Source organism: Diceros bicornis, chromosome 2 (assembly GCF_020826845.1).
Source record: "Diceros bicornis minor isolate mBicDic1 chromosome 2, mDicBic1.mat.cur, whole genome shotgun sequence".
Lineage (NCBI taxonomy): Eukaryota > Metazoa > Chordata > Mammalia > Perissodactyla > Rhinocerotidae > Diceros > Diceros bicornis.
In genome coordinates, this window is record NC_080741.1 from 36,707,669 (window position 1) to 36,731,576 (window position 23,908).

A 23,908-nucleotide genomic window follows, 5' to 3' on the forward strand; every position below is an offset into this window, starting at 1 on the left:
ATCTGATATTCAAGTCATAAAATTGGAAGTTTGAGAGTCTATTTCTGGAATGACTCATTCTGTCGTATTCTTATGCCAGAGTGATGTGCTTTCTAGCATATGCCTTCAGGGTGTCTCTTGGTTGCTGTTAACTTCTTGTTTGCCAGCATCCCCACTAGTGTAGAGTTCTATCTTATTTCTGTTCTTTTTCAGTGAATCTGTCCCCGTGGATGAAGTGGTTGGAGGCTTCCATTTTTATGCCACTACAGTTAGGACCTTCTCAAATGCCTTACCCTGTTGGTGTCTCCTGGACACTGGCTGCTTATCAACATCACTGGGGAGCTTAAAGAACTGCTGATATCTGGGTCTTGCCCCCCTAGATTGTGGTATAATCTTATTAACCCCTTCCTGTCCTTGGAGATTGAGAACACTCGGGTTCTTGAAACATGATTGAGAGAATTGCTGGTGCTCTCTGCTTTCTTGGCATCAGCCACTCTCGACAAAAATGAGTTGTCATGATTTGCTAGAGGCTTAAGGAGAGATCTGTGGTTAAAATGATGAAATCTCAGGGAAGTGGAAATTCGAGCTTTTTGTGGAGAAAGAGAGAAGTGGAGGGACTTTCTCTGCCATGCTCAACTTTCTAAAGCAAATAAGGTCAGTGTTAGCTGCTGTCTGCTATGTGAGTAGTGACAAGAACCTAGGAGTGAAATTCAAATATTAGTTGATACTACTGTGCCTGACACTAATGTAAATACTGGATCATGGGGGATTTTGGGTGGAGGAGCCAGGTGGCAGGTGGGTACTTGGGGTGAGGTGGGGGGCTCAGTATGTTAATAATCTGTACAGCCACATTCAGGTACACCTGCTGAACATCAACTGCATAGATTATGAATTGACTTGCTAGAAAGTCCTTGTGTAACCATGGTGTGTGTGTGTGTGTGTGTGTGTGTGTGTGTGTGTGTGTGTGGCGGGGGGCCGTGTAGTGCCCTTGTGAGGCTCTTGGTTATAATTCTTTAAAACCTACATTCAGCCAGTAATCTGAAGATTGGAGTATTATTGGACACCCATTTCTGTCTGAAAGTTCTTATCAGATTCTCAATGCATTGACCATTCCTAGGAAAATAACTATCTGGAGGCCCTCTATGAAAATAGAGTGTTGGGTTCGTACCTGTTAAAAAAGAAGTCCCGGGGCTGGCCTGGTGGCCTAGCTGTTAAGTGCCCGTGCGCCGCTTCGGCGGCCCCGGGTTCGCAGGTTTGGATACCGGGCGCGCACCGACACACCGCTTGTCAAGCCACGCTGTGGTGGTGGTCCATATAAAGTAGAGGAAGATGGGCACAGATGTTAGCCCAGGGCCAATCTTCCTTGGCAAAAAAAAAAAAAGAGGATTGGCAACAGATGTTAGCTCAGGGCTGATCGTCCTCAAAAAAAAAAGTCCCCAGGTGTTGGTAGAAAACACAGCCCCTCTTTCCCTCTGAGTTAACTCTGTGATACCAGCACATGCTTTGGGGGCAGGGAGGGGAAGTTGAGGTAAAGATTGAAGACAAGTTAGCTTTGCTCAAAAACCATTTGCCAAAAAGCCAGTTGGTTCCCATGTACGCCACAGAAACAAGTTCTGTCCCCAAGGTCAGCAGACTGATGTGACCTAGTTTTCGTTGCAAGCAAGTGTTTTGCACATGGGTTCCTTGTAGGGGTCAGGACAGTCGAGTTATGTGTCATTGGCACTCACTGAGTGAGCATGGGGAGGAGTCTGCATGTGTACAGCAGGTATTTAACTGAGCCTCTGCTGTGTTAAAGGAGAGCACTGTTCTGAGAGCTTCAGGTGGAAGCTATCTTGGGGACTAATCCAAAAGTCGTTTAAAATTTTGTTTATTTATATAAAAGATATTTAGATTTCTGTGTGAATATACAGGAGTCTTCTCCTTTGTTGGTCACTAAGCAACAGAAAGGATGACAGCCACTGAAATTTTGAGATGGGCCCAGAGGATGATGATGTGACCTTGAAATGCCATAAAAGAACACACTGATTTGGGTGCGCATTGCTTTGGGTGCTTGATTTCTTCATGTAGTTGGTCAAAATATTAATGAAGTAAACAGCCCAACCACAGAATTTTTATGCTGTCATTTGATGGCATTTACATTGAAGAGTACACTAGAGGTGGTGTGAAGACTGTTTCCTGTTCTTAATGTGAATGTTGGAGAAGGAAGGAATACAGTCAGTTAACATATAATTCTGGGGGAGTGGTAAGTTTCTTGAAAATATACATATAATTTGCCCCCTCCCTCCTTTGCTAAAAGAAAATCACTTAATCCATATAAACCAAAATACAGAATGATGCTGGTCACAGAGTAAGAAGAGACTCTGATTTCTTTCCCAGGGAACATTTATTTTTATTGATTGATGGATTGTGAGGAGGATCAGCCCTGAGCTAACATCCATGCTAATCCTCCTCTTTTTGCTGAGGAAGACTGGCTCTGAGCTAACATCTATTGCCAATCCTCCTCCTTTTTATTCCTCAAAGCCCCAGTAGATAGTTGTATGTCATAGCTGCACATCCTTCTAGTTGCTGTATGTGGGACTTGGCCTCAGCATGGCCGGAGAAGCGGTGCGTCGGTGCACGCCCGGGATCCAAACCCGGGCCACCAGCAGCGGGGCGCACGCACTTAACCGCTAAGCCATGGGGCCGGCCCCTTTCACACGGAGCATTTAAATAACAGGTTTGATTTGGCAGTCATTGGTCTAAGAAACCATCCTAGATTTGTTCATTTGCTCTTAATAGTATTAATATATTAAGCGTGTCATTTGGGAGCTTTTAAAAGCTGCTTATTTATACCAGCAAATTGGCAGATCCAAGAAACAGTGGATATCCTAGAAATAGGCTTTATTTTGCTAATAACTTAAGAGAGTTAAGAAGACATCAAACCAAATAAGGGGTGATGAAGGAGGGAGAAGGAGTAGATTTAAATCCATCATAGCAAACACCAAAATAAAGACTTAGCGGGATTAGAGGGTTACATGGAGAGCAGGAGGGAAAGCATTAAATATAATAATAATAAAGATAGATATATGTTAAATCCCTAAAGGCACGAAAGCACTCTAAGATTAGAAGTGATACTAGAAACTTCTGCATATTAAAAGGAAAGCAACAAACTAGAAAATAAGGCAGACAAGTAGTTACTCATGAAAAGATCGTACAAGTAGGTACAATAGGAAGATGCTAATAGATAAAGGAATTGAAAGCACACCTTACAAAGAGAAAATCCAACTACTTAATATACCCATACGAAAACATATTCAGCCTGAGCAGTAATCTAATTAAAATGACATCAGAATACTATTTTGGATAAATATCTCAGTATGTGCACCATGCTTACTCTTTGTAGGTAGGAGAACGTGCTTTGAAAAATACCAGAGCTATAAAGGTGGAGGCAACTCGTTCCTCCTTTGGGAGGCAGTGTCCTGCATTCTGAAAGTATTTGTTGCACCATTATGAATTGTCAACAACAGGAGTAAGGATTTTTTAGCCACTTACGTTTTATGAAGAGTTTGTGATCACATTTAAAATACAGACACACACACGCAATGTTAAGTAAAATGAGCAAACCATGAAGTTGGTTCAAGAAAAATTATGCAAAACCAGAAAACAATGCAGAAAAATTAGGGGACCAAATATTAATAGACCAAAATATTAATAGTGTTTTCCTGATTATGGTGGGACTGAGGCAATTTTTTTTTTCAGTTTTATTAAGGAAAACTGATACACAGACTACACATATTTAAAGTGTACAACATGTTTGACGTGTATTTCACTGAAGAAAACATCACCACAGATAAGATTATGAACATGTCCATCACCTCCCCAAATTTCCTTGTATCCTTTTGGTAATCCCTCCCTCCTTGCTCCCATGTTCCCAAGCAACCACACTTCTGCTTTCTGTCATAGGTTAAGATTGTGTTGTGTTTTTAATCAGTTAGGAAATGAATTTAGCAATGAGTAACAGGCCTTCTCTCTGCTCCCAAAAAGTAGTGGTTTAAATACTCAAGATTTTAATCTCTTCTGTTAAAAAAAAAAACAAAACCCTGTATCTGAAGATACAGGTAGTCATTGGAGAATCCTTTAGCTCTACCCTACCTCCTAGGTGTTGACATTCATCCCTATGGCCCAGAATAGCTGCTGGAACTCAAGCCATCACGTCTGTGTTCTGAACAATTGAAAGGAAGTGGGCATGCCTCCCGCCTTTTATAGAGATTTCCCAGAAGCCTTGGCATAATACTTGTTACATCTCTTGGCCAACACACAATCTCATGACCACATCAGTTGCAAAGGCAGTTTCTATCTGAGCTCAGTATAGCCTGAAATAGATAGAGCTCTGTTACTTTTCATCTAATGTTAGTAGTAAGTTAATAGTAGTAATAAAGATGAAATGGATGTTGTAGACAACCAGCTATCTTTGCCCTACCCTCTTCCTGATTTCCTTTGTTGGACATAAGTTGTCTACCCAGTTCAAAAAGTGAACATTGGTATTCTTCATGTTAAAGCAAGAGTGATAGATATTGTACCATTTAGCACAAAAATGAGAACTGAGCTTAATGACTAAGCATAATTATTTTAAATTGTGCGAATGAAATTGTAAGTTAATCTAGACCTTCTGGACTTCTTTGTTCCCCAAACTTCTGTTTTTGTCTGGTTACTTTAATAGACCAAGTCACCTGCAGACACTCCTGCTTGCCATGATGGAAAGTTTCCCACAGTGAATGCTGAGAATGTCTACTATCTCATGGGAACTTACATCAACTATATTTAGACTATCCCAGAAAGTAGATCAAGGAAACTTTTTTTTTTTTTCTATTACAGATAAGGAAATGGGAGAACATAATTTAGTTGCTTTGCCGAAGATCCCAGATCTCATTGACCATAGGCCTTCCCTTTTCACAATAAGAATTAACAGACTTGTTGACTGAGCGTCTCTGTTCCAGGCACTGAAATAGCTACTTTATGTATACATAGTAGTGCCTGAGGTGTGGATTTCATTCTTTCCATTTTGTAGGGAGAAAACTTGGCTTCAAAGAGATTTACACACTGACAGTGAGTAGAGGAATTGCAGTTTGAATCCAAAACTGATGGTCACTTCTTCTCATTTTGGGAGGCAGGTGTGCGCGTGTGTGGTCTCTCTCTGTCTCTCTCTCTCATGCGTGTGCACTCCCCCTCCCCCCCTGAACCAATTATAATTTTTCCCATGCTGTCTTAATTGGGACTCTTGGTTGCAGTTGGCTATGAGAGAGTGAATAGTCTCAGGTGACCAGGTAGAAGAATATGGATGGATCAGGCTTCAGGTATCCAGGGACTCAGACCTTAGTGCCAGCACTCGGTCGCTTAGCTCTGCCCTTTTCTCCACCATAACCTCATTCTTGCTACTGAACATGGGCTTCACCCGTGCAGGGGAGAGAATGGTGGGCATGAATGGAGGTCTCTTCAGGCTTGCACGGTTCCATTCCAGCAAACTGTCCTCAGGGAAAGAGTGAGTTTCCCTTTTCCTCTCCTCTGCCCTTTTAGGGTGGAGGGAGAGGCTGGTACATCTATATGTAAACTCTCAGGGAAAGGCCCCTAATTGGCCTGGCGTCCTTCATTCCTCGTTGGGCACAGTGGCTGGAGGCACTGTGATTGGGAGCTCCCTTTGGAGCAAATGAATGAGCAAGAACACATCCCAGAAGTAAAGGACACTAGCCAGACCAAATCTGCGGTAGATTTAAGTCCTTACCAACCTAATACCACCTTTAAGTGAGTATCAGTGACATTTTACAATATATATGGACTCAGTACAGCTTTTGGATTGTGTATTTTAATTTCCATTTTCCAGCTTTTCTTTAGAAAAAACTTTTGCAGGAACTCCATTCGCTTTCTTCAACCAGGGACATTTGTCTATTAGTTTCCCCTCCAGAGCTGGAGGTAATATACACTCTCTAGAGGCTTAGCAGAAATGTTTTTGCCTTTCTTCAGTCCCTTTTGGACCCCGAGTTACACCACTGGTCCGTGTTTCTGTCTTTGTGTTGGTGCCAGAAGGGTGGAGATTTATCCTGGCTCCTCTCCTGTAACAAGTAAGCGGCCCTGTACTGCATGCAGTTGTGTGTTAACTTCCCCAGTGAGGGCATCTTGTCTTGGGCACCTCATTTTCCTCCAGTCTTGATGTCCTCATCCACTTATTTTCAAGATTAGTTTGTTTGTAAGCTTCCAATAAATAATTTCTGGATAGAGAAGAGTATACATATAAAAGGTACGTTTCCCCAATTGACTGTCTGGTTTTTTTATCCAGTATTAAATTACAAGTGTCGGGTGTAGTTGACTGTGAACCGAAGTTCCTAAGTTACGACTCTGAGAGACTCACAATTGTCTATATTTAGCTTGGGAGTCTTAGTTCTAGAAAAGAAACCCAGAAGTAAATCCTTCAATTAATTCTAGGTCCTGTAAAGACCCTCATGAGGGTCTGGAGTCACCCACAAAAAAGAAAGAATGGAAGATGTCCATAGTGTACATCATCGATGTTTTAAGGGTGGCTACTTATTTTTATTGCTTTTTAGAACATTGTGTTACTTTTGCTTTGACTCTTCTTCAAAGTACAACATTTTGCTCAGTTACATAATTAGAGGATTTCATAAGGTGCACTGATTCACTGGGGATATCCATAATCAGGGCAAGAATATAGTAATGCACATAAGAGAGCCTTCATTCCTTAATTACTGTATTTCTTTCATCACATTTAAGATGCTGTTGATTGTCAGATACACATTTATTTTATATACGACTAACAAAGGGGAAAATCTCATTGACAATTTTAAGATGAATCATAGTTTCCAAGATGTTAAATGTGATAAAAATTACATTTTAGAGTGAACTACAGTAGTTCCCGTATCTGGTATGGTGGCCTGTGAGTTTATAGGTGATATTTGAATTCTCTGTTATCTTCTGTCAGGACACTGTAAATACCAATCATCAGGCCACTGCTGTTCCCCATGGCAGACATCACTAATCACTGTCTGCACTCTCCCTGTAAAACTCCGATTTGGCCTCAGACTGCTTCTGTAGTAGGTGACAATCCCTCAACAGTGAGCTGGCGTGCACTGATTTGCCTGCCCAGATTGAGACCCTCAGCTTTCAAATGTTTGACTGGATCTGTTAACATCCACAAGAGAACATTTTTTCTCAAGCCCCATGCTTATTGAGTGATATTTTTTTTCTTTCTGCAAAGTATATACTTCTGTTTTCAAAGCTTACGCAGCCCTTTTACCCACTGTCACTTTCCCCAACCCGCCTGCCTCCCGTCTCCTTCAAACGCCCTGCTTCAGAACCTGGGAATGAGTTCAGTGGGTCCTGGTCTGCCATCTTGGAATGCAGTGCTTGACTAGATTGTGTACGATTTGGAGAGGAAAGATCCATTTTGTCTCTACACATAAGGCTTTTATGACTCTACCCTACCAATGATATTGTCCTCGCATGCTTGGGGGATGACTCAAATTACAGGAAGAGCTTTGCACCCTTTCTACCTGTTTGAAAAAAGGAAGAAACAGTTCTTGTTGTAGAATGCGAATTCCAAACCCAAGGGCCTTCAGGGACCTGGCAGGAAACATGAGGGAGCAAGCCTGGCGAGGAGACAGTACGGGGAGAGGTGAGTAGACACTCACTGTTAACCCCCAGCTGTGTTAAAGGGAGTGGTCATTGTTCTCTCCAGCCACTTCTTGCCTGCAGGAATGTGGGCCTGTTATTCTCGTAACTTCTGATTTTTATGGAAGATCAGTTTGGTAAGTAATATGACATTGGTATAGATAGAAAGCCGTTTGCTGCCCCTGTTTTCCGTTGAGGAAGCGTTAAGAAGTGTTGTGGACATAGGCTTGGTTGCCTCAGTCAGATATTGACTTGGACACCAGCTCTGTGCTAATTCATAACCAACACAGCTGAAAGCAGGGCGTGCCACTCTCTTGGCTCTAACCTACCCTTTCACACTCGGTGCTGTGTGATGCTGGGGCTGCAGCACTTCAAACCACGTTTCTGGAAGTAGGAGGAAGGGGCTTACTTCTTCCTTTTGACTTTCTGTTCTTATCGGCAGCATTTTTTCAACCTGGCATCTGAAGTTGGTTCCAATTTCCCGCTTTTGCCACTCCCAGAATGAGCTGGACATGGCCCCTCATCCATACTTCTGGGCTCTGTAACCCCAGCTTTCTTCTCTTTGTTCTCCCAGCCCAAGGGGAGGTAGTAGCTGCTTCCTGCAGTTACTGTCCATCTCTAATCCTTGTTGTACCCTCTGCCCTGGCCCACCTTCCCTACATTAAATTGTCTCTGTTTAAATGTCTAGTGAGGTTTCTCTTTTTTTGAATGAATCTTGACTGACAGCGTGAGACATTCAAAATCTACCACCCGGTCGTGGTATCTTCGTATATGCTCGCTTACTTGATTGGTCGTTCTAAGTTTTTATCTTTAGGGTAATTTGGATATATCCCTCTGCCTCAGTTTGTGGGCTACTCTATTAGTTTCCTAGGGCTACTACGACAAATTATCATAAACTGGATGACTGAAAACAATAGGAATTCTCTCACAGTTCTGGAGGCTAGAAGTCTGAAATCAAGGTGTCAGCAGGACTGTGCTCCCTCTGAAGGTTCTAGGAAAGAATCTTCCCTTGCCTTTTCCTAGTTTCTGGTGGTTGCCAGCAATCCTTGGTGTTCCTTGGCTTGTAGCTGTATCACTCCCAGTTTCTGCCTCTGGCTTCACACGGCCTTCCCTCTGTGTGTCTGTCTCTGTCTTCTCACCAGTCATTGGATTTAGGACTCATCCTAATCCAGTATGGCCTCATCTTAACTAATTACATGTGCAAAGAGCTTATTTCCAAATAAAGTCACATTCTGAGGTTTCCGGTGGGCCTGAATTTTGGGGGCCCAATACAGTTACCTAGTGCTTTGATACCACATGGTTGCGGCCATAGACATGAGCAAATATAAAATGTTTAGATTGTTCCTGTTAGAACCCAATGGCTAAGTGCCGTGGACTATGTACTTAGCCCCCACTTAGTTTGATATGCAGTGACCCTTGGGACAAGCGTGTAAAGGTAGAGCAGAAACATTGTGGGAAGGTGGTGTTCACTTCCAGTTTCAGGAAGGAAGTGGCATCTGAGCTGCATTTTGCAATTTAGGGTGAATTTGGAAGAGAGGGCATTCCAGACCATGAATAGCCTGTGAGGTGTCCGGATCAGCCCAAGTGTCAGCTCTGATCAGCTCAGTGGATCCTTAGGCCTCACAGGGATTGGGCCAAAGAATGCAGTGAACAGTTATGTCAGCCATGGATGGTTCGGGGACAGTTGCACTGTGTGGGTGTGGCTCCCATGCCATTAATGTGTCATCCAGACTGAGAGTATTAAAGGTGGTAAATAGGACCCCCAATTGTAAGTGATCAAAGGAGTCACAACTGTTTAGCTTAGTGGGAAGCATATTCATAAAAATAAGACAGGTCATGTATTGTTTGATTGCATTTATATGAAATATCCAAAGCAGACAGATCTATAGAGACAGTAGATTATGGTTGCCATGGAGGGGAGGGAGGAGAGATGGAAAATGACTGCTTGATGGGTATGGAGTTTCCTTTTGGGGTGATGAAAGTGTTTGGAGCTGGGTAGTGGTGGTGGTTGCCCAACAGTGAATGTGCTAAATGTCACGAATGGTAAATTTTATGTTACATGTATTGTACCACAATTTAAAAACAAAATAAGGCAGGGAGTGTGAGTAGGCCTAGGTATGTGATCCTACCTGAATGACAGGAGCTAGGCAGGCTGAGGAGAAAGAATGGTTGAGCTTTTGTTGCAGGTGTTTACCAGCCGAGCACTACTAAGAATAATAGTATTTTACCCTGTGCCAGGTGCTCTGCTCAGCCCTTCGCATGTATTGTCTTGCGTTTTCCTCACGTTCACCCTTCACCAGTGTTGGAGAAGGCCAGGGACTTGTCCAAGGCCTTACAAGTACTAGGAGGTGGAACTAGGATTTGAACTTGGGTTACCTGCCTCCTGGGATGCCCAGAACTGTCCAGTTTTAGGATGTATTCCACATCCCAGAAACTCCTCCAGGGCACATGCGTTATTGGTCGTCCTTAACCAATTAACCTGGATTCCTGAGCCCGGGTCAGGCTCCAACCCCTTTATGCTTCCTCAGGCCCCTCCTGATTTGGGACACCTGCTCTAAAACCATCAGCAGTCAGTTTGGAATCCCTGATTTAATACCTCAGTATCTCGAAGAAATCCTTGTGGCTTTTCAAGACATGTCATACAATATTAATGAAAACACCAGACCTTCTGTCTGGATTAATTTTTTATGAACAATTATACGTCTGATTAAACTGGCTGATTTACTAGGGCTGGTGGTACAGGGTGGGGTGTGTAGATGGTCTCTGGCAAGCCATCTCTGACCACAGAGCACGGTTTCTTAGGTAGATCAGATGATATTCCCAGTATGCACTTGGTGTTGGTTCTGGCTGGAATGAGCTGTGCTGCTAATGACTTGACAAGAAGGTGATGGATAACCACTGGCCTGCAGCCTCTTGTCCAACCTCACGTGAGGGTGTCCCCAGCCTTTGGGGTTTCCCCAGGTGGGGAGTAAGGCCAGGAAGTCTGTGGGAAATGGCTCATGTGCCCAGAGTAGTACATTTCACATCTGATCCTCATTCCCGGTGTTCAGCTGTGACCCAGCTGCACCGGTTTCACTGTGTCAAAGTATCCCTTAATAGTCCTGACAGTTGCTGTATAGGTGCCATTTCTCATACAAAGAAATCCAGCGCTTGCCAGCAACTCCTTCAGTTACGTGTCAAACAGATGCCACTCTCTCCCTAAGTGCCTGCTTTCTCTCCAAGGAAGTGGGTCGAGCAGTCTGGGGGCCCAGGGTGTTAGCTTTTCAGGTCTGAAAAAAGCAGACTTAAATGTTTTGTCTGGGGAGTGAAGGTCCTTCTAATGCCATGAGATTGTTTTTGGTTTTCCAGCTGAGCATTGAGCAGGCCCAGACGGTGGCAGAACAGGTGGAGATGAAAGCAAAGGTGGTCCAGTCGGAGGTCAAAGCCGTGACTGCGAGGCACAAGAAGGCCCTGGAGGAGCGGGAGTGCGAGCTGCTGTGGAAGGTACCGTGCCCAGCCCCACTCAGCGCCACCTCAGCTGGCCAGCACCTCCGTGAACCACAGCAGAGCTGCGAGGGTTCTAATGTCAGATCCTGGACCCCAGCTCTGAGTTTAGAACACTTGGTAGTTTCCCCACAAGTTTGTTGGCAGAAAGATGCAGGGGTCCCTGGAACTTCATGGGTGCTATTCGAGCAGTAAAACAACAAGAAGCCCTTTCAGAAGGAGTTGGAGTAGCCAGAAGTAGTGCCCAAGACAGGAAGGGGTCTCAAGTTTTACACTGCACACACTCAAAAGGAGGCAGAAAGGAGTACAATCGAGATGTTGTTATGAAAGCAGACTGCTGGGAAACATCCTTATTTTTGGTGTCCTGGCTGGTTGCACTTCCTGACCCCTTGTGGAAAACCAGTTTTCCACTTGTGAGGGCAGTGAGCGTGTGCCCCTTCCTCCTGCTGGAGCGAGAGAGAGTGCTGAGCACCCTGGTGTGCTGTGTAGATAAACATCAGCTGGAAAGATGACTCCTCCCCACCCAAGTCACCATCCCAACATTTTCTTCTCTGATCTTACATCCCCACTCTGGAAGAAGAGGGGGATATACCTGTGAATGGCCAGCACCTCAGTACCTACGTTGGATTTTGCATTTCATTTTCCATTGAGTTAGCTGATAACTGCTTTCTGTCTCTTCTGACTTCTCAAGGAATATGGTTCAGTTGCCTTTTGACAAGAAGAGTCAATTCCTTGGGTGGAAAAGAAGTCCAAGATTTAATTCAGCACATATTTTATTCAGGCACCTTCGTGGACCTGCCCCAGTTTTCAGACACTCAGATATGCCCATGGTCTGCCAGTCTCATGCCACCCACGAATGTTAATTATAACTGCAAGGGGCCCACTTCTTGCAACCTGAGAGCTCTGTGGTGAACTCGGCCACAAACTTGCTCTTCTGGATTTGCTGATGAAAAGGCCTTTGTGTGTAGGGGTTTCTGCAGATCTCACCTTAGTTACCCTCCCTCCTGTGAGGCTGACTCTCTAAAGGCAGTTCTCTTCCAGGAGGAATGGAAAGCAGGTTTTTACTCTAGGAGAAGCAAATTTGGAAGAAGAGTCAATCTCTTCTTTGTGTAATAAACTTCATTTCTACTTGCCTAAGAATTCATTCTCAGATACCTCCGAAGTAAGCTTCACGTTCTGGACACACCTCAGTCCAGTTTGTCTTTACTTCTTGCTGTGGTGCCTCACTCCAAATCCTGTGGGAGTCCGCCCTCCCTTATGTATCTGGATGCACCTCTTCATTCTTATGGCTTATAAATTTCCAGTGGACATGGCTTCTTCATGGGGTAGCTGCAGCCGCCTAGTTGAGGGATCAGAACCAAAGCCCAGAGGTTTGGCCCAGTGCAAGACCAAAGGACAATGCTTCTCTTTAATCTGTCCGCACGTGGGCCTCTCTGCACACACATGTCCTGCTTCTAGAGTGGACAGACGAAAAAGCATGAATGGGTCAAAAATCACGTCATCACTGCCCAAGGGGGAATTCGATTAAAATCCAGGCCTCCCAACAGTGGACCCTTATTCTGAAATAGACTTTCTATAGCTTTCAGATCAGTAGAGCACGCAGAAGTCATGGTCCTCTCTGCAAAACAGCACAGACTAGCTGGGTGACTTACTTCTTCTCTTCACAGGGAAAATCACTGAAAATTAGAGGACTTGTAGATATTTAATGCAAAAGAACAGAGAAATGACTCTTTTTCATTGGTCAGACAAAATCCTACATTCCTAAATAGCGTGCTTTGAGAACCTCAGAAGCAGAAATTATTTTGGCAGGTCCGAATCCATGTTTATATATTATAGCAATTTAGATTTAGAGGGCTCCTTGGAAATAATATAGGCCAATGGTTGCCAAAAACTTGCTATCTCCAAATTTGGGGTGTGGGGCATTTCAGGCTCCCTGTTGAAGGTTTCTAAAACCTGTGAAAAGAGAAAACAGTGAAGACAGAGGACAAGGAGAGGGAAGAGGGTTTGTAATCTTGAATTAAGTCCTCACCAAATCCCTTTACTCTCTCTACACACGGTCTTTCTCCCTCTCACCTTGTTTGTGTGTGTGTGTGTGTGTGTGTGTGTGTGTGTGTGTGTGCCCGGCAGGGGTGGGGGTTGCTGGGGGAATGTTTCAAGAGGTTTCAGGCTCTCTGTAGCTGCATTGAAAATTCAGTCTTCTGAGGTGCAAGGCTGGCCTTGTGCTCAGTGCATTGGGAAGTCCTGCCAGTTCTGCCTCTAGTATCCTTGCTGCCACTTTTCTCTCCACCCTCAAAGCCACCTGTCTGTGACAACCTTTACATAAATCAGGCTTCCCTAGTTACTGTCTTTCACACAGTTATTTCTGCTCTCTAACACCTAGCACTGTCTGAAATTATCTTACATAATTTCTTTATTTGCTTGCTTAATATCTCATTTTAAAATATAAGCTCTGAGGGCAAGGACCATATTTCTTATTGGTCACCGTGTACCTCTAGTGCCTGGCACAAAGGAGGTGCTCAGTAAATATTTATTAGATGGCTGTTATTAACTTTTATTTTCATTTAATTTCTAACTTACAGAAAAGTTAGAAACTCCATATATCCTTTACCGAGATTCACCAATTATTTACATTTTTCTCCTTTTTCCTCATTCTCTCTCTATATGTACATGTACATGTGTGATTTGAGAGTGAGTTGGAGTGTTGGAGACATGCTGCCCCTTTACCCCCTAAATCCTTCAATGTTTGTTTCCTGTGAGCAAGGACATTCTCTTATATGATCACAGTTAATCAAAGTCAGAAGTTCATTTATTTATTTTTCCCCCAAAGCCCCAGTAGATAGTTGTATGTCATAGTTGCACATCCTTCTAGTTGCTGTATGTGGGACGCGGCCTCAGCATGGCTGGAGAAGCAGTGCGTCGGTGTGCGCCTGGGATCCGAATCCGGGCCGCCAGTAGCGGAGCGTGCGCACTTAACCGCTAAGCCACGGGGCCGGCCCAGAAGTTCAATCTTAATATTAGTATCTAATCCTCACTCTGGAGTCAAATTTCACCAATAGTAGGTTTAATAGTACTACCCCCCCAATCCAGGATCACGCATGGCATTTAGTTGCCGTGTCTCTTTAGTCAGCTTCTGTAACCTGGAACAGTTCCTCAGCCTTCCTTTGTCTTTGGATTTTGCCATTTTTGAAGAGTGCAGACCAGTTGTTCTAGTAGGCTGTCCCTCAATATGGGTTTTGCTAGGCTTCCTCGTGATTAGTGTCAGGTTCTGTGTTGTTTTCTGTGCTTGGTTCTAAGCCTGTGTCCCCTCTCCCTGTCCTCACCTTTTCCTGCAGGTAGAGAAGATCCGCCAGGTGAAAGCCAAGTCTCTGTACCTGCAGGTGGAGAAGCTGCGGCAGAACCTCAACAAGCTCGAGAGCACCATCAGTGCCGTCCAGCAGGTCCTGGAGGAGGGGAGGGCGCTGGACATCCTGCTGGCCCGAGACCGCATGCTGGCCCAGGTGCAGGAGCTGAAGACTGTGCGCAGCCTCCTGCAGCCCCAGGAAGATGACCGGGTCATGTTCACACCACCCGACCAGGCACTCTACCTCGCCATCAAGTCCTTTGGTTTTGTCAGCAGCGGTGCCTTCGCCCCACTCACCAAGGCCACGGGCGATGGCCTGAAGCGGGCCCTTCAGGGTAAGGTGGCCTCTTTCACCGTTATTGGCTATGACCACGACGGGGAGCCTCGCCTCTCAGGAGGTGACCTAATGTCAGCCGTGGTCCTGGGCCCCGATGGCAACCTGTTTGGTGCAGAAGTGAGCGATCAGCAGAACGGGACTTACGTGGTGAGCTACCGGCCCCAGCTGGAGGGTGAGCACCTGGTGTCCGTCACCATGTGCAACCAGCACATCGAGAACAGCCCCTTCAAGGTGGTGGTCAAGTCGGGCCGCAGCTACGTGGGCATCGGGCTCCCGGGCCTGAGCTTCGGCAGCGAGGGCGATAGCGATGGCAAACTCTGCCGCCCTTGGGGCGTGAGTGTGGACAAGGAGGGCTACATCATTGTCGCCGACCGCAGCAACAACCGCATCCAGGTGTTCAAGCCTTGTGGCACCTTCCACCACAAATTTGGTACCCTGGGCTCCCGGCCCGGGCAGTTCGACCGACCAGCCGGGGTGGCCTGTGACGCCTCCCGCAGGATCGTTGTGGCTGACAAGGACAATCATCGCATCCAGATCTTCACCTTTGAGGGCCAGTTCCTCCTCAAATTTGGCGAGAAAGGAACCAAGAATGGGCAGTTCAACTACCCTTGGGATGTGGCGGTGAATTCTGAGGGCAAGATCCTGGTCTCTGACACTCGGAACCACCGGATCCAGCTGTTCGGGCCTGATGGAGTCTTCCTGAATAAGTATGGCTTCGAGGGGGCTCTCTGGAAGCACTTTGACTCCCCACGGGGTGTGGCCTTCAACCATGAGGGCCACTTGGTGGTCACAGACTTCAACAACCACCGGCTCCTGGTCATTCACCCTGATTGCCAATCAGCTCGCTTCCTGGGCTCGGAGGGCACTGGCAATGGGCAGTTCCTGCGCCCACAGGGCGTGGCTGTGGACCAGGAGGGGCGCATCATTGTGGCGGATTCCAGGAACCACCGGGTGCAGATGTTCGAGTCCAACGGCAGCTTCCTGTGCAAGTTTGGTGCTCAAGGCAGTGGATTTGGGCAGATGGACCGCCCTTCCGGCATCGCCGTCACCCCCGATGGAATGATCGTCGTGGTGGACTTTGGCAACAATCGAATCCTCATCTTCTAATCACATTTTCTGGGCTTCTGTGTTGGGGTGTGCTTGTGTACCTCTCTCTCTCTCCTTTTGAATTTCAGAGAAGAAACAGTCTCAGGGAAATTTTTTTCTTTTGTCTAAAGAGAACAAGAAGAGTACAACATTGCTTAAGTCCTACCTCATCTTTATTTTTTTACAGATGAATGTACTTGTCTTTTCTGCAGGGATTGAGCCTGTGAAGTGATTATTTCTATCTACCTCATAAATCTTTACATTTCCTTCTCCAACAGGCACTCTGCCCTCCTCCCACCCTCACTCAGTGGAGTTCACGTCTCCCTCTTCCCTTCCATGGGACGTGATATGCACAAGCCGAGCATCTCTGTGGCTGGGAGGGCGCTGGATATGTGTGGTGGGGTGTATTCTGTAGATTGAGCCAAGGAAACACGAAGAAACTACTAAGTAAAAAAACGAAAAACTATAAAACATGGAAAAATGGGATTTAAAATGCTTAATTATAGGGTATTTGTGTTCTTGAGAATACTGTGTTTATGGGGTTAGATTGTGTTGTGTGATCTTGATCTTTTTGGAAATTTTTTTAAATTTTTTTTTTTTTTATGCTGCAACAGAGAACTTTTCTGTGTTCTCCTTTCATACCTCAATGTGTTTATCATCCTGTTCAGCATCTTTACTTATTCCTAGAAGATGTGGCTGTGGCTTGCTAGCCAAGAAAAGCAGACCATTCATATTTTAGGGTATGTAATCTTTGTTTCTTTTAAAGGAGGGTGTGTGTGTGTGTGTGTGTGTGTGTGTGTGTGTGTCAAGGGGTGTGTGTGTTGAGCCCTCTTACACCAAAAGAGTAAAGCTGAAAATGATATGCCACCTCCCAAAGAACCTTTTCTTTTCACACTTTGGTTTCTAAAAAATAGATGTAGTTCAGGATTTTTGATTAAAAGTAGTCTCAAAAGTTAAGTATTCCTAGTTTGCTGTTGATTATAAAGAGTTAGGTGGAAGGAGGAAGAAAATTAACCTCATTCTCAGAAAGAGCGTTTTCAGACGTGGACTGGTATGTGGACAATGCATGTGCTGAGGTGGTCCATAGAGAGCATGAGAAAGAAGCAAGGCACCCCAAACTCTTCTGGACTCTGCAGGAGGACAGGGGTCAATCCCCGACCCTAGATTGAATGTTCAGGTGTTTCTTTTCCTGAGAAGAGTAGGCAAAGGCATGAACTTTTATTTTAAAAGCACAATTTTTTCCTGCTTTGGAAGTTCAGGGAAATAGATCGTTTGAAAGTCAAATTAATAGGAACAGCTCATCCCCACACCCTCTGCTCGGGTCACTTTTACCGAGTGGTCTGCTCCAGAGCCATACTGTAGGACCTCATGGTTAATGTGAATTTTCCCCCCAAAGGCCTTGAATGTAAAGGATTTGTAAACCAAATTGCCCCAACCTGAAATGGGGGATATAATATCTTTTGTTAAACCTGTATCTTGGTACCAAAGAATGAACGTTGAAGCCAGGCTCCCAATGCAGAACTGGGGGATGGCATCTGTCACTTTACAGGGTTGGTTTGTATTAAGCTGGACTTGGGTACAAAACCTGGTGCCTCTGGGCATTATCTGCCTTTCAAGTGGAAAGTAGGTGTAGCTGACACCCTGCTTGTCAGAACCCTTATGGGTCTCTGCATTCCCCCTAAATACTGAAATAACCAAATTCCAGGGTAGCACACCTCGGGAGAAAAAGAGATACTCTCAGACGGCAGTGGCTTGCGGGGGTCCTCTTGTTTAAACAGAAAGACTAACAGATCAGTTTCTGTTCCTTTATTTAAGAGACATTCATCTTCAGATATGGATATAGTTTTAAATGAACAGAATAAACTAACAAATGGAGCAATTTGTTTTTGTCATCCCAAAAGAAGAGGAGATGATGGGAACAGTGTAGCAAATCAATCAAATTGCTTTTCCCATCCAGCTTTTGTGGGCATTTTATTTGCCACTTCAGGGTACCCTGTCTCTTCCCATTGCTTTAGTTGTAGTCTAGGCTTTCTGAGTGACCAAAATGGGAAAAAACTCACTTCGTAATGGAGAACTGCATGCGATAAAGTATCCCAAAATTGGAAAGTAGCTTCAGATTGCTGCCTCCCAGCTGCTGTGTCGCAGGGTGGGAAGGTGTCATGAAATGTTGTTTTGTGAAAGCGCCTTTTCTTTTATTGAGGAATTTAATAGTGAATCCTTCCCCAATTCCTATTCAATTGCCTTTTATTTTGCCCCTCAGTTCTAAGTTCTTTGGTGAAGAGCTCATGTAATTAAGCGTTATTTTTTATTTCGGAATAACTGAGTGCTGATCTTCCTTCCCTCACCACCTTGCCCCCCGACCACCCAACAAATCACCCTTGAAACACCAAAGACAACTGGTTTTAAATGCTTAAAAAATATTTTTATTGAGGAAATGGATCTTGAAAGTTCTTAAAAATGTTCTCAGAAGCCTAGGTCATGATTTTGGCTGGGATAAGTTGTTTCAGGCAGTTACTAACTTGGATTGTCCCATCTTCATTTTCGTCATCATCTTCACTCTCATCTTTCCTTCCCAGTTTCCCCACATCTGGGGAAATCTTGGGACCTGAGTGAGAAATTTTCTTGGTGAATAGCAGTAACTAAAACTGCTTATTTAACATTTTTCTGTGGATTTGGTTGTAAAGCCAGGGTTTCCACGCATGGCTGAAATTATCAGGTTTTAATTAATAGACTAACTAATTTACAGGCTTAAAGCTAGTAGGCCCTCTCTTGAAATGAGTGTGTAGGTGGGTGATGCTGCCTTATGACCCTCAGTGGTGGTACATCTCCTTACCTTTCTGCACCCATAATTGTGCGTGGCTTCCATTTGAGAAACATGGTCACACTTGGGAAGCTTTTGTTTTTAAAACATTGGCCATCTGAAGCTGCCCCTGATTGACTCCTGACCCATGGAGATTGGTGCGAAGCACTGTGGAGTGTGTGAATTGTACAATGTGGAATCAAGGATGAGAAAAGCCAACCCTTGGAACTCCCTAGTGTGAGTGAGGCTGTTCAAGAGAGGTGTATTTAAATGCATATCTCCTGCCCATTATAAGGTGACACTAGGGTAGTAGGAATTGGGTCAAAGAGGGGAGTCTTTAACATGGTGAGAAGATAAGGTTCTGGGTGCTGCAAGGGAGGAGGATAAAATTTTTCTATTGAGTAAATGTGATAATTAGACAATAATCCCCATGTGTGTCTGATCTGGTCAGGTGGTGGTGGGGTGGGGTGTAAGGTCAGTGTATATTTGGAGATGCCAATTGGATTTCGATATATAGGTCTGGGTATGGAGATGGCTAAAGGAAATCTAACCCACAGATAAAAGCCACTTTTGGTTGACACCGACTTAACATTTCAAAAGTGTTAAAATCTTTTTTTTAAAAAAATCTTCTGTAAATTTGGTCATGAGAAGCAATGCTGTCTCAGAACCTGTGCTATATTGTGGCTGGCAGGCGGCACGCGAGTTGGCTGGAGCCCAGTGGCCTGGGCAGTACCCCAAGTACACTAACTCTTCGACTGATGGATGCCCTTTTAAGTCTAACTTATTTGGGGAAACACAAGGGTACCATAAACAGAATCTAAATTATGTGTTGGGCCAAAAAAGTTGCCAGATTGAAGGCACTTGGTGATGGAGTTGTAAGAGAATAGCTTGAGACCGGCTCAGTCTGTTTTATTCTAGTTAAGCCAAAGCTTAATGATTTGAGGAGGGAAGTCTTTTAGGCTTGAAGCAGCAGAATACTGTTTGTATATGTGTTGTCTTCCTCTTTGGAAGATTCTAAGATTGCTGTGTTCTGGTAGATAGTGAAAGATATGCCAAAGTTATAGGCTGTTTTTCTGTTAAAAAAAAAATCCAATGGTGCCAAAAAGTATTTAGGGTATTTATTTAAAACATCACTCATATGGAGTTTCCAACAGTCTGGGGCTGTATAAAAGTCAAACTCTCTTGTACTTGCGTGGGATATATAGAGCCAGGACCTCCCTAGGCTCTTGAGCTTTCTCTGGCTTCCTGCAGGCCAGGGGCACAGGACACACACATACCTCTCCACACCACATCGTCTGCTTTTGTTTGGTTTCTACCTCACTTCTGGTGAAAGTCATCTACCTCATGTTAGCATCTGACGGGTCTCTGAAAAGAATAGTATTAATCCCCTGGGGAGTGGGGTGGGAGTGGGAAGCTACCTCTAGAAGAAAATGTTTTCATAAATCCAGAACTGATTTCTCCCAGGAGAAACATTTGATTGACCTTGAAAAAGAAACTTTGAAACCAAATATTCCTCTACTCAGGCAAATGTAGTCATAAATCCCAGTATTTCTTACCAATCTGACTTTTTCTTCCCCACTAGGAATTATGCACATCATTGCCATGTTTTCAGTATTATGAAACTACTGGTTCATCTGACCTATTTGAGGACTTAACTGCAAATAAAGACCTTTAGGTCTCTCTTTCTCTTCAAGAGAAAAATATTTTATCTATATTCTGAATGTCTACAGATATACCCTTTTAGGAGCAATTCTAAGGGTCCTAGTTGTTGGAAACATCAAATATTTGAAGGGAATGAGAATCCTTTAGACTTCCTGATTGTAATTGTAGCTTTTCTGGACCCAGCAGTATGTTCATCACCATGACATTGCAACAGTCACTGTTTCACTGAGCACTGACTGGTGACGTGTGTGTTGCTCTTTTGTTTTGTGTTTAATTTTTTTTTCCTACCAAAGGTAACATGTTGACGGGTTGTTTTTTTCCTTTGCTTGTTTATTAAATACTTGATAAAGTTGAGAAGCACATTACCATGATATACTATATTGCCTCTCTACCTCTCTGTTCGTCCCCTAGTTTTTGTTTTGGTTGGAAGAGAGGGTCCTAAGACCACTGTAATTATTGTGAATTGGGTTTAAAATGTCATGGTGAAGAAATACCTCAATGATGTCTATTTTTAAAAACTGATCTTACGGGTTAACAAGCCAGCCTGGTGGGATGTTTTCCATCATCATTTAACCAGTAATGGTTCTAAAAGTTTTGTGTATCCACATGGTCTTAGACCTCCTTTTAATGATTGTATTAACTTACAAGCTCAGGTAGTATTTTTCTTAAGGCTCTATCTCAGAGCACACTGACTGAATGTTAACGTGTGTAGCAAAGTGTTTACTTTCTTTAAATAACCAGCTCTGTAATAGACCTTTCTGTTTCTAGCAGTCTGTGTAGTTGTCTTTCTTCAGAAGAAGATTTTTCACATTTCTGGGGTTTTCTTGTTTTTAGGGTGGTATGGTTTCTTTTTTTTTCCTTCTTTTCCCCTAAAATCAATGCAGGTGAGAAGGGTGGGTGGGTAAGGGTTGTTGGTTTTAACTAGCATGTTAGGTATACTCGGGTGGGTGGGAGGGTTGTTAGTATTTTTTTATGAATCTTACTTAATACTGTCCATTAGCTGTCATGCCTGGTCGGCAAAATGCTTTAATTTTTAAGTGTAGAACACATGACTTGGTTGAGTCTTTTTTCTTTTTGGTGAGGAAGGTAAAGGCAGAATTGGAGAAATTTAACATGGGCGTGTTGCCTGATGTTAGAATGACTAAGTTAAACCTTTTATTATTTTTTTTTTAAATTTGTCCAAGGCAGACATGATGTAAGGAATTTGCACCAGCAGAATAACTCCCTGGGCCACAGAAACCATGGTGCAGGCCCATCTGAGGTGCCGGCTACCTCTTGACACTTTTTAAATGGGCATTGCTGTGGTGGTGCGGATCCCATCAATTAAGTGGAGAATGGGGAAGCGAAGGTTTTTCCCCAAACCTTTAAAGTGGGTTTTTGTTTGGGGTGGGGTTTTTTTTTTTTCCCCCTCTGGATTTTTACTTTTAAATCTTAAATGATAAACTGCAGGCCGCAAGCATGACAGGCAATGAGCAGGTGAAGAACTGATGGAAAAGTGTTCAAAAACTCCTGTGTTAGCTAACAGGCTTCTGAATGTATCGCCGTGGTCCACAGAGAAGGCTGGAGAAGGTAGCAAGGAGATGCTGTATCAGCTACTGCAGCCTTAAAACAAAGTTGGTGTCTCTTTGGACTTTAAAATTGTTCCTATGCAGCTTATTTTATTTTTGTTTAATCAAATAAACAAGAGGGTTTTCCATGGAAACAATGTGTCTGTGTGATCCTTTAATCCAGAATAAACAAGCGGGTGTGCACCTTGCTTCATGAAAGGAAGTCTATGAGGTGATGGCCCAGAGGACGCCTGGCTGGTGGGCCAGATTGGGTCCGTGTGGTGGTTTCAAAACAGGTGGATACCAGCATTTTAAAATAGAGGAAATGTTAAAGCGCCTAAATGTTAACGAGCCTAAATGTTTTAAAGTGTAGACTTCTAGATTCTTGGGAAATTTCAGATCTGGCACCCCCAAGCCTGTCTTCTCCCAAATTACTGAGTAGCGGATGTCCCTCTAGAAGGCTAATAATGTAATTTCCCAATTACAGTCCTCTTCCCACCTCACCCCACCGCACCCCTTCCCACAGATGCTACTGCCCTGGTGGGCACTGGCCTTATATCCTCTGCCGTGGGTTAGGGGACCAACTTGGGTCTAAACTCTGGCCAGGAAAAGTGAGCAACTGTTCCAAGTGGCTCCTCTCTTTGGCAGGGTACCATAGATGCTGGCTGGTTAAGGAAGACTATTCTTTTGAGCTGTGTGTGTTCACAGTTTACTTGGAGACTTCATTTTTCATTGGAACTAAATTTTCCCCAACTTGGCTCACCTGATTTCTGTGTCTATCAGCCTTAGGTTTGACCTCTGAATGGAGAGCCTGGCAAACTAGAGATGACCAGCAGGCTGGATTTTACTTTTTTCCCTCAAGTTTTCTCCTGTTCTGTGTCCCTCCCCTGCTGTGATAAGAGTTTGCAGAAGTTATGGTGCTAGGTCTCACCTCTACAGGGCAGGGGCCACCTTTTTAAGGTGCCAAGCATCGGTACCTGGCACAGAGAACCTCTGCTCTTCACCTGAGCTCAGGTTGGCATTGAGCATTTAAAGTGGTTTTTGCCTCGTTGATACCTTCAGCTTCAAACTATGACACATCCTGAGTAACAGTTTCCTAAAAGACTCAAAACGGGAGTGTAACTTAATGGATTCTGAGCCCTAGCCCCCATTCTCCATTTCCTATTCCAGGCCCCTCACTTGTATTTTCCTTTTGTCCCTAGCTTGACACAATGGGAGACTTTGTTGAATGCAAAAAGTTGGATGGATGCACTTTTTTTTTTTTTTAAGGGAAGCAATCTTTTCTGCTTAATCCTCTGAAAGCCCCGGGAGAAGCTGCTAATAAAATGAGACAGGACCCATTTCTGAGGGAAGTGCAAAGAAGGAAAGCTCTAGAATCAACTCCTGATCCTCAGCCCCCTTGGATTCCTTCAGCCTCTTCCAACAGAGTCAGGTGAGCTTGACTCAAACCTTCTAGGGTTGACTGCACCCCTTTGCAGCCGGCCACTTGGAGCTGCCCTTCTTGTTAAAAGTTAACAGCCAGTAATCAAAAATACAATATGCAGAGTAATGGGAACCCTCATACATTGCCAGTGGGATTGTAAAATGGTACAAACACTTGAGAACAGAATCTGTTAGTTTCTCAAAGTGTTAAAACAAGACCCAGGAATGCCACTCCTAGATACAGATCCAAGAGAACTGAAGACACATCCACACAAAAACTAGTAAGTGAATGTTTGTAGTAACATCATTCATAATAGCCAAAAAGTGGTAACAGTCCAAATGCCCCTCAACTGATGATGGGATAAACAAAATGTGGTATATCCTTACAATGGACTATTATTCAGCCATAAAAAGTAATGCAGTACTGATTTGTGTTCACCCGAAAATGTAAGTGAGAGAAGCCAGCTTTGTACATGAGTTCATGTACAGGAAATATCCAGAAAAAAATGCATAGAGACAGAAAGTAGATTAGTGCTTGCCAGGTGCTGGGCGATTGGGTGAAATTGGCAGTGACTGCTTTGGGTTTGGGGGGGTTT

At 44.1% G+C, this 23,908-nt stretch overlaps 1 protein-coding gene across 2 annotated transcripts in view; it reads left to right on the forward strand.

Moving 5' to 3' along the window:
* The window catches only part of TRIM71 (tripartite motif containing 71), a 66,495-nt gene extending 49,826 nt beyond the window's left edge, over positions 1-16,669 (forward strand). Inside the window, exons 3-4 of one of the 2 annotated variants that reach the window (XM_058554512.1) lie at positions 10,984-11,118; positions 14,451-16,669. In XM_058554512.1, the coding sequence (XP_058410495.1) occupies positions 10,984-11,118; positions 14,451-15,902 (1,587 nt within the window). In that variant the 3' untranslated portion in view covers positions 15,903-16,669. The remainder of the gene's footprint in view (positions 1-10,983; positions 11,119-14,450) is intronic. The other variant, XM_058554522.1, reaches the window with a different exon arrangement.
* The last annotated feature ends 7,239 nt before the right edge of the window (positions 16,670-23,908 follow it).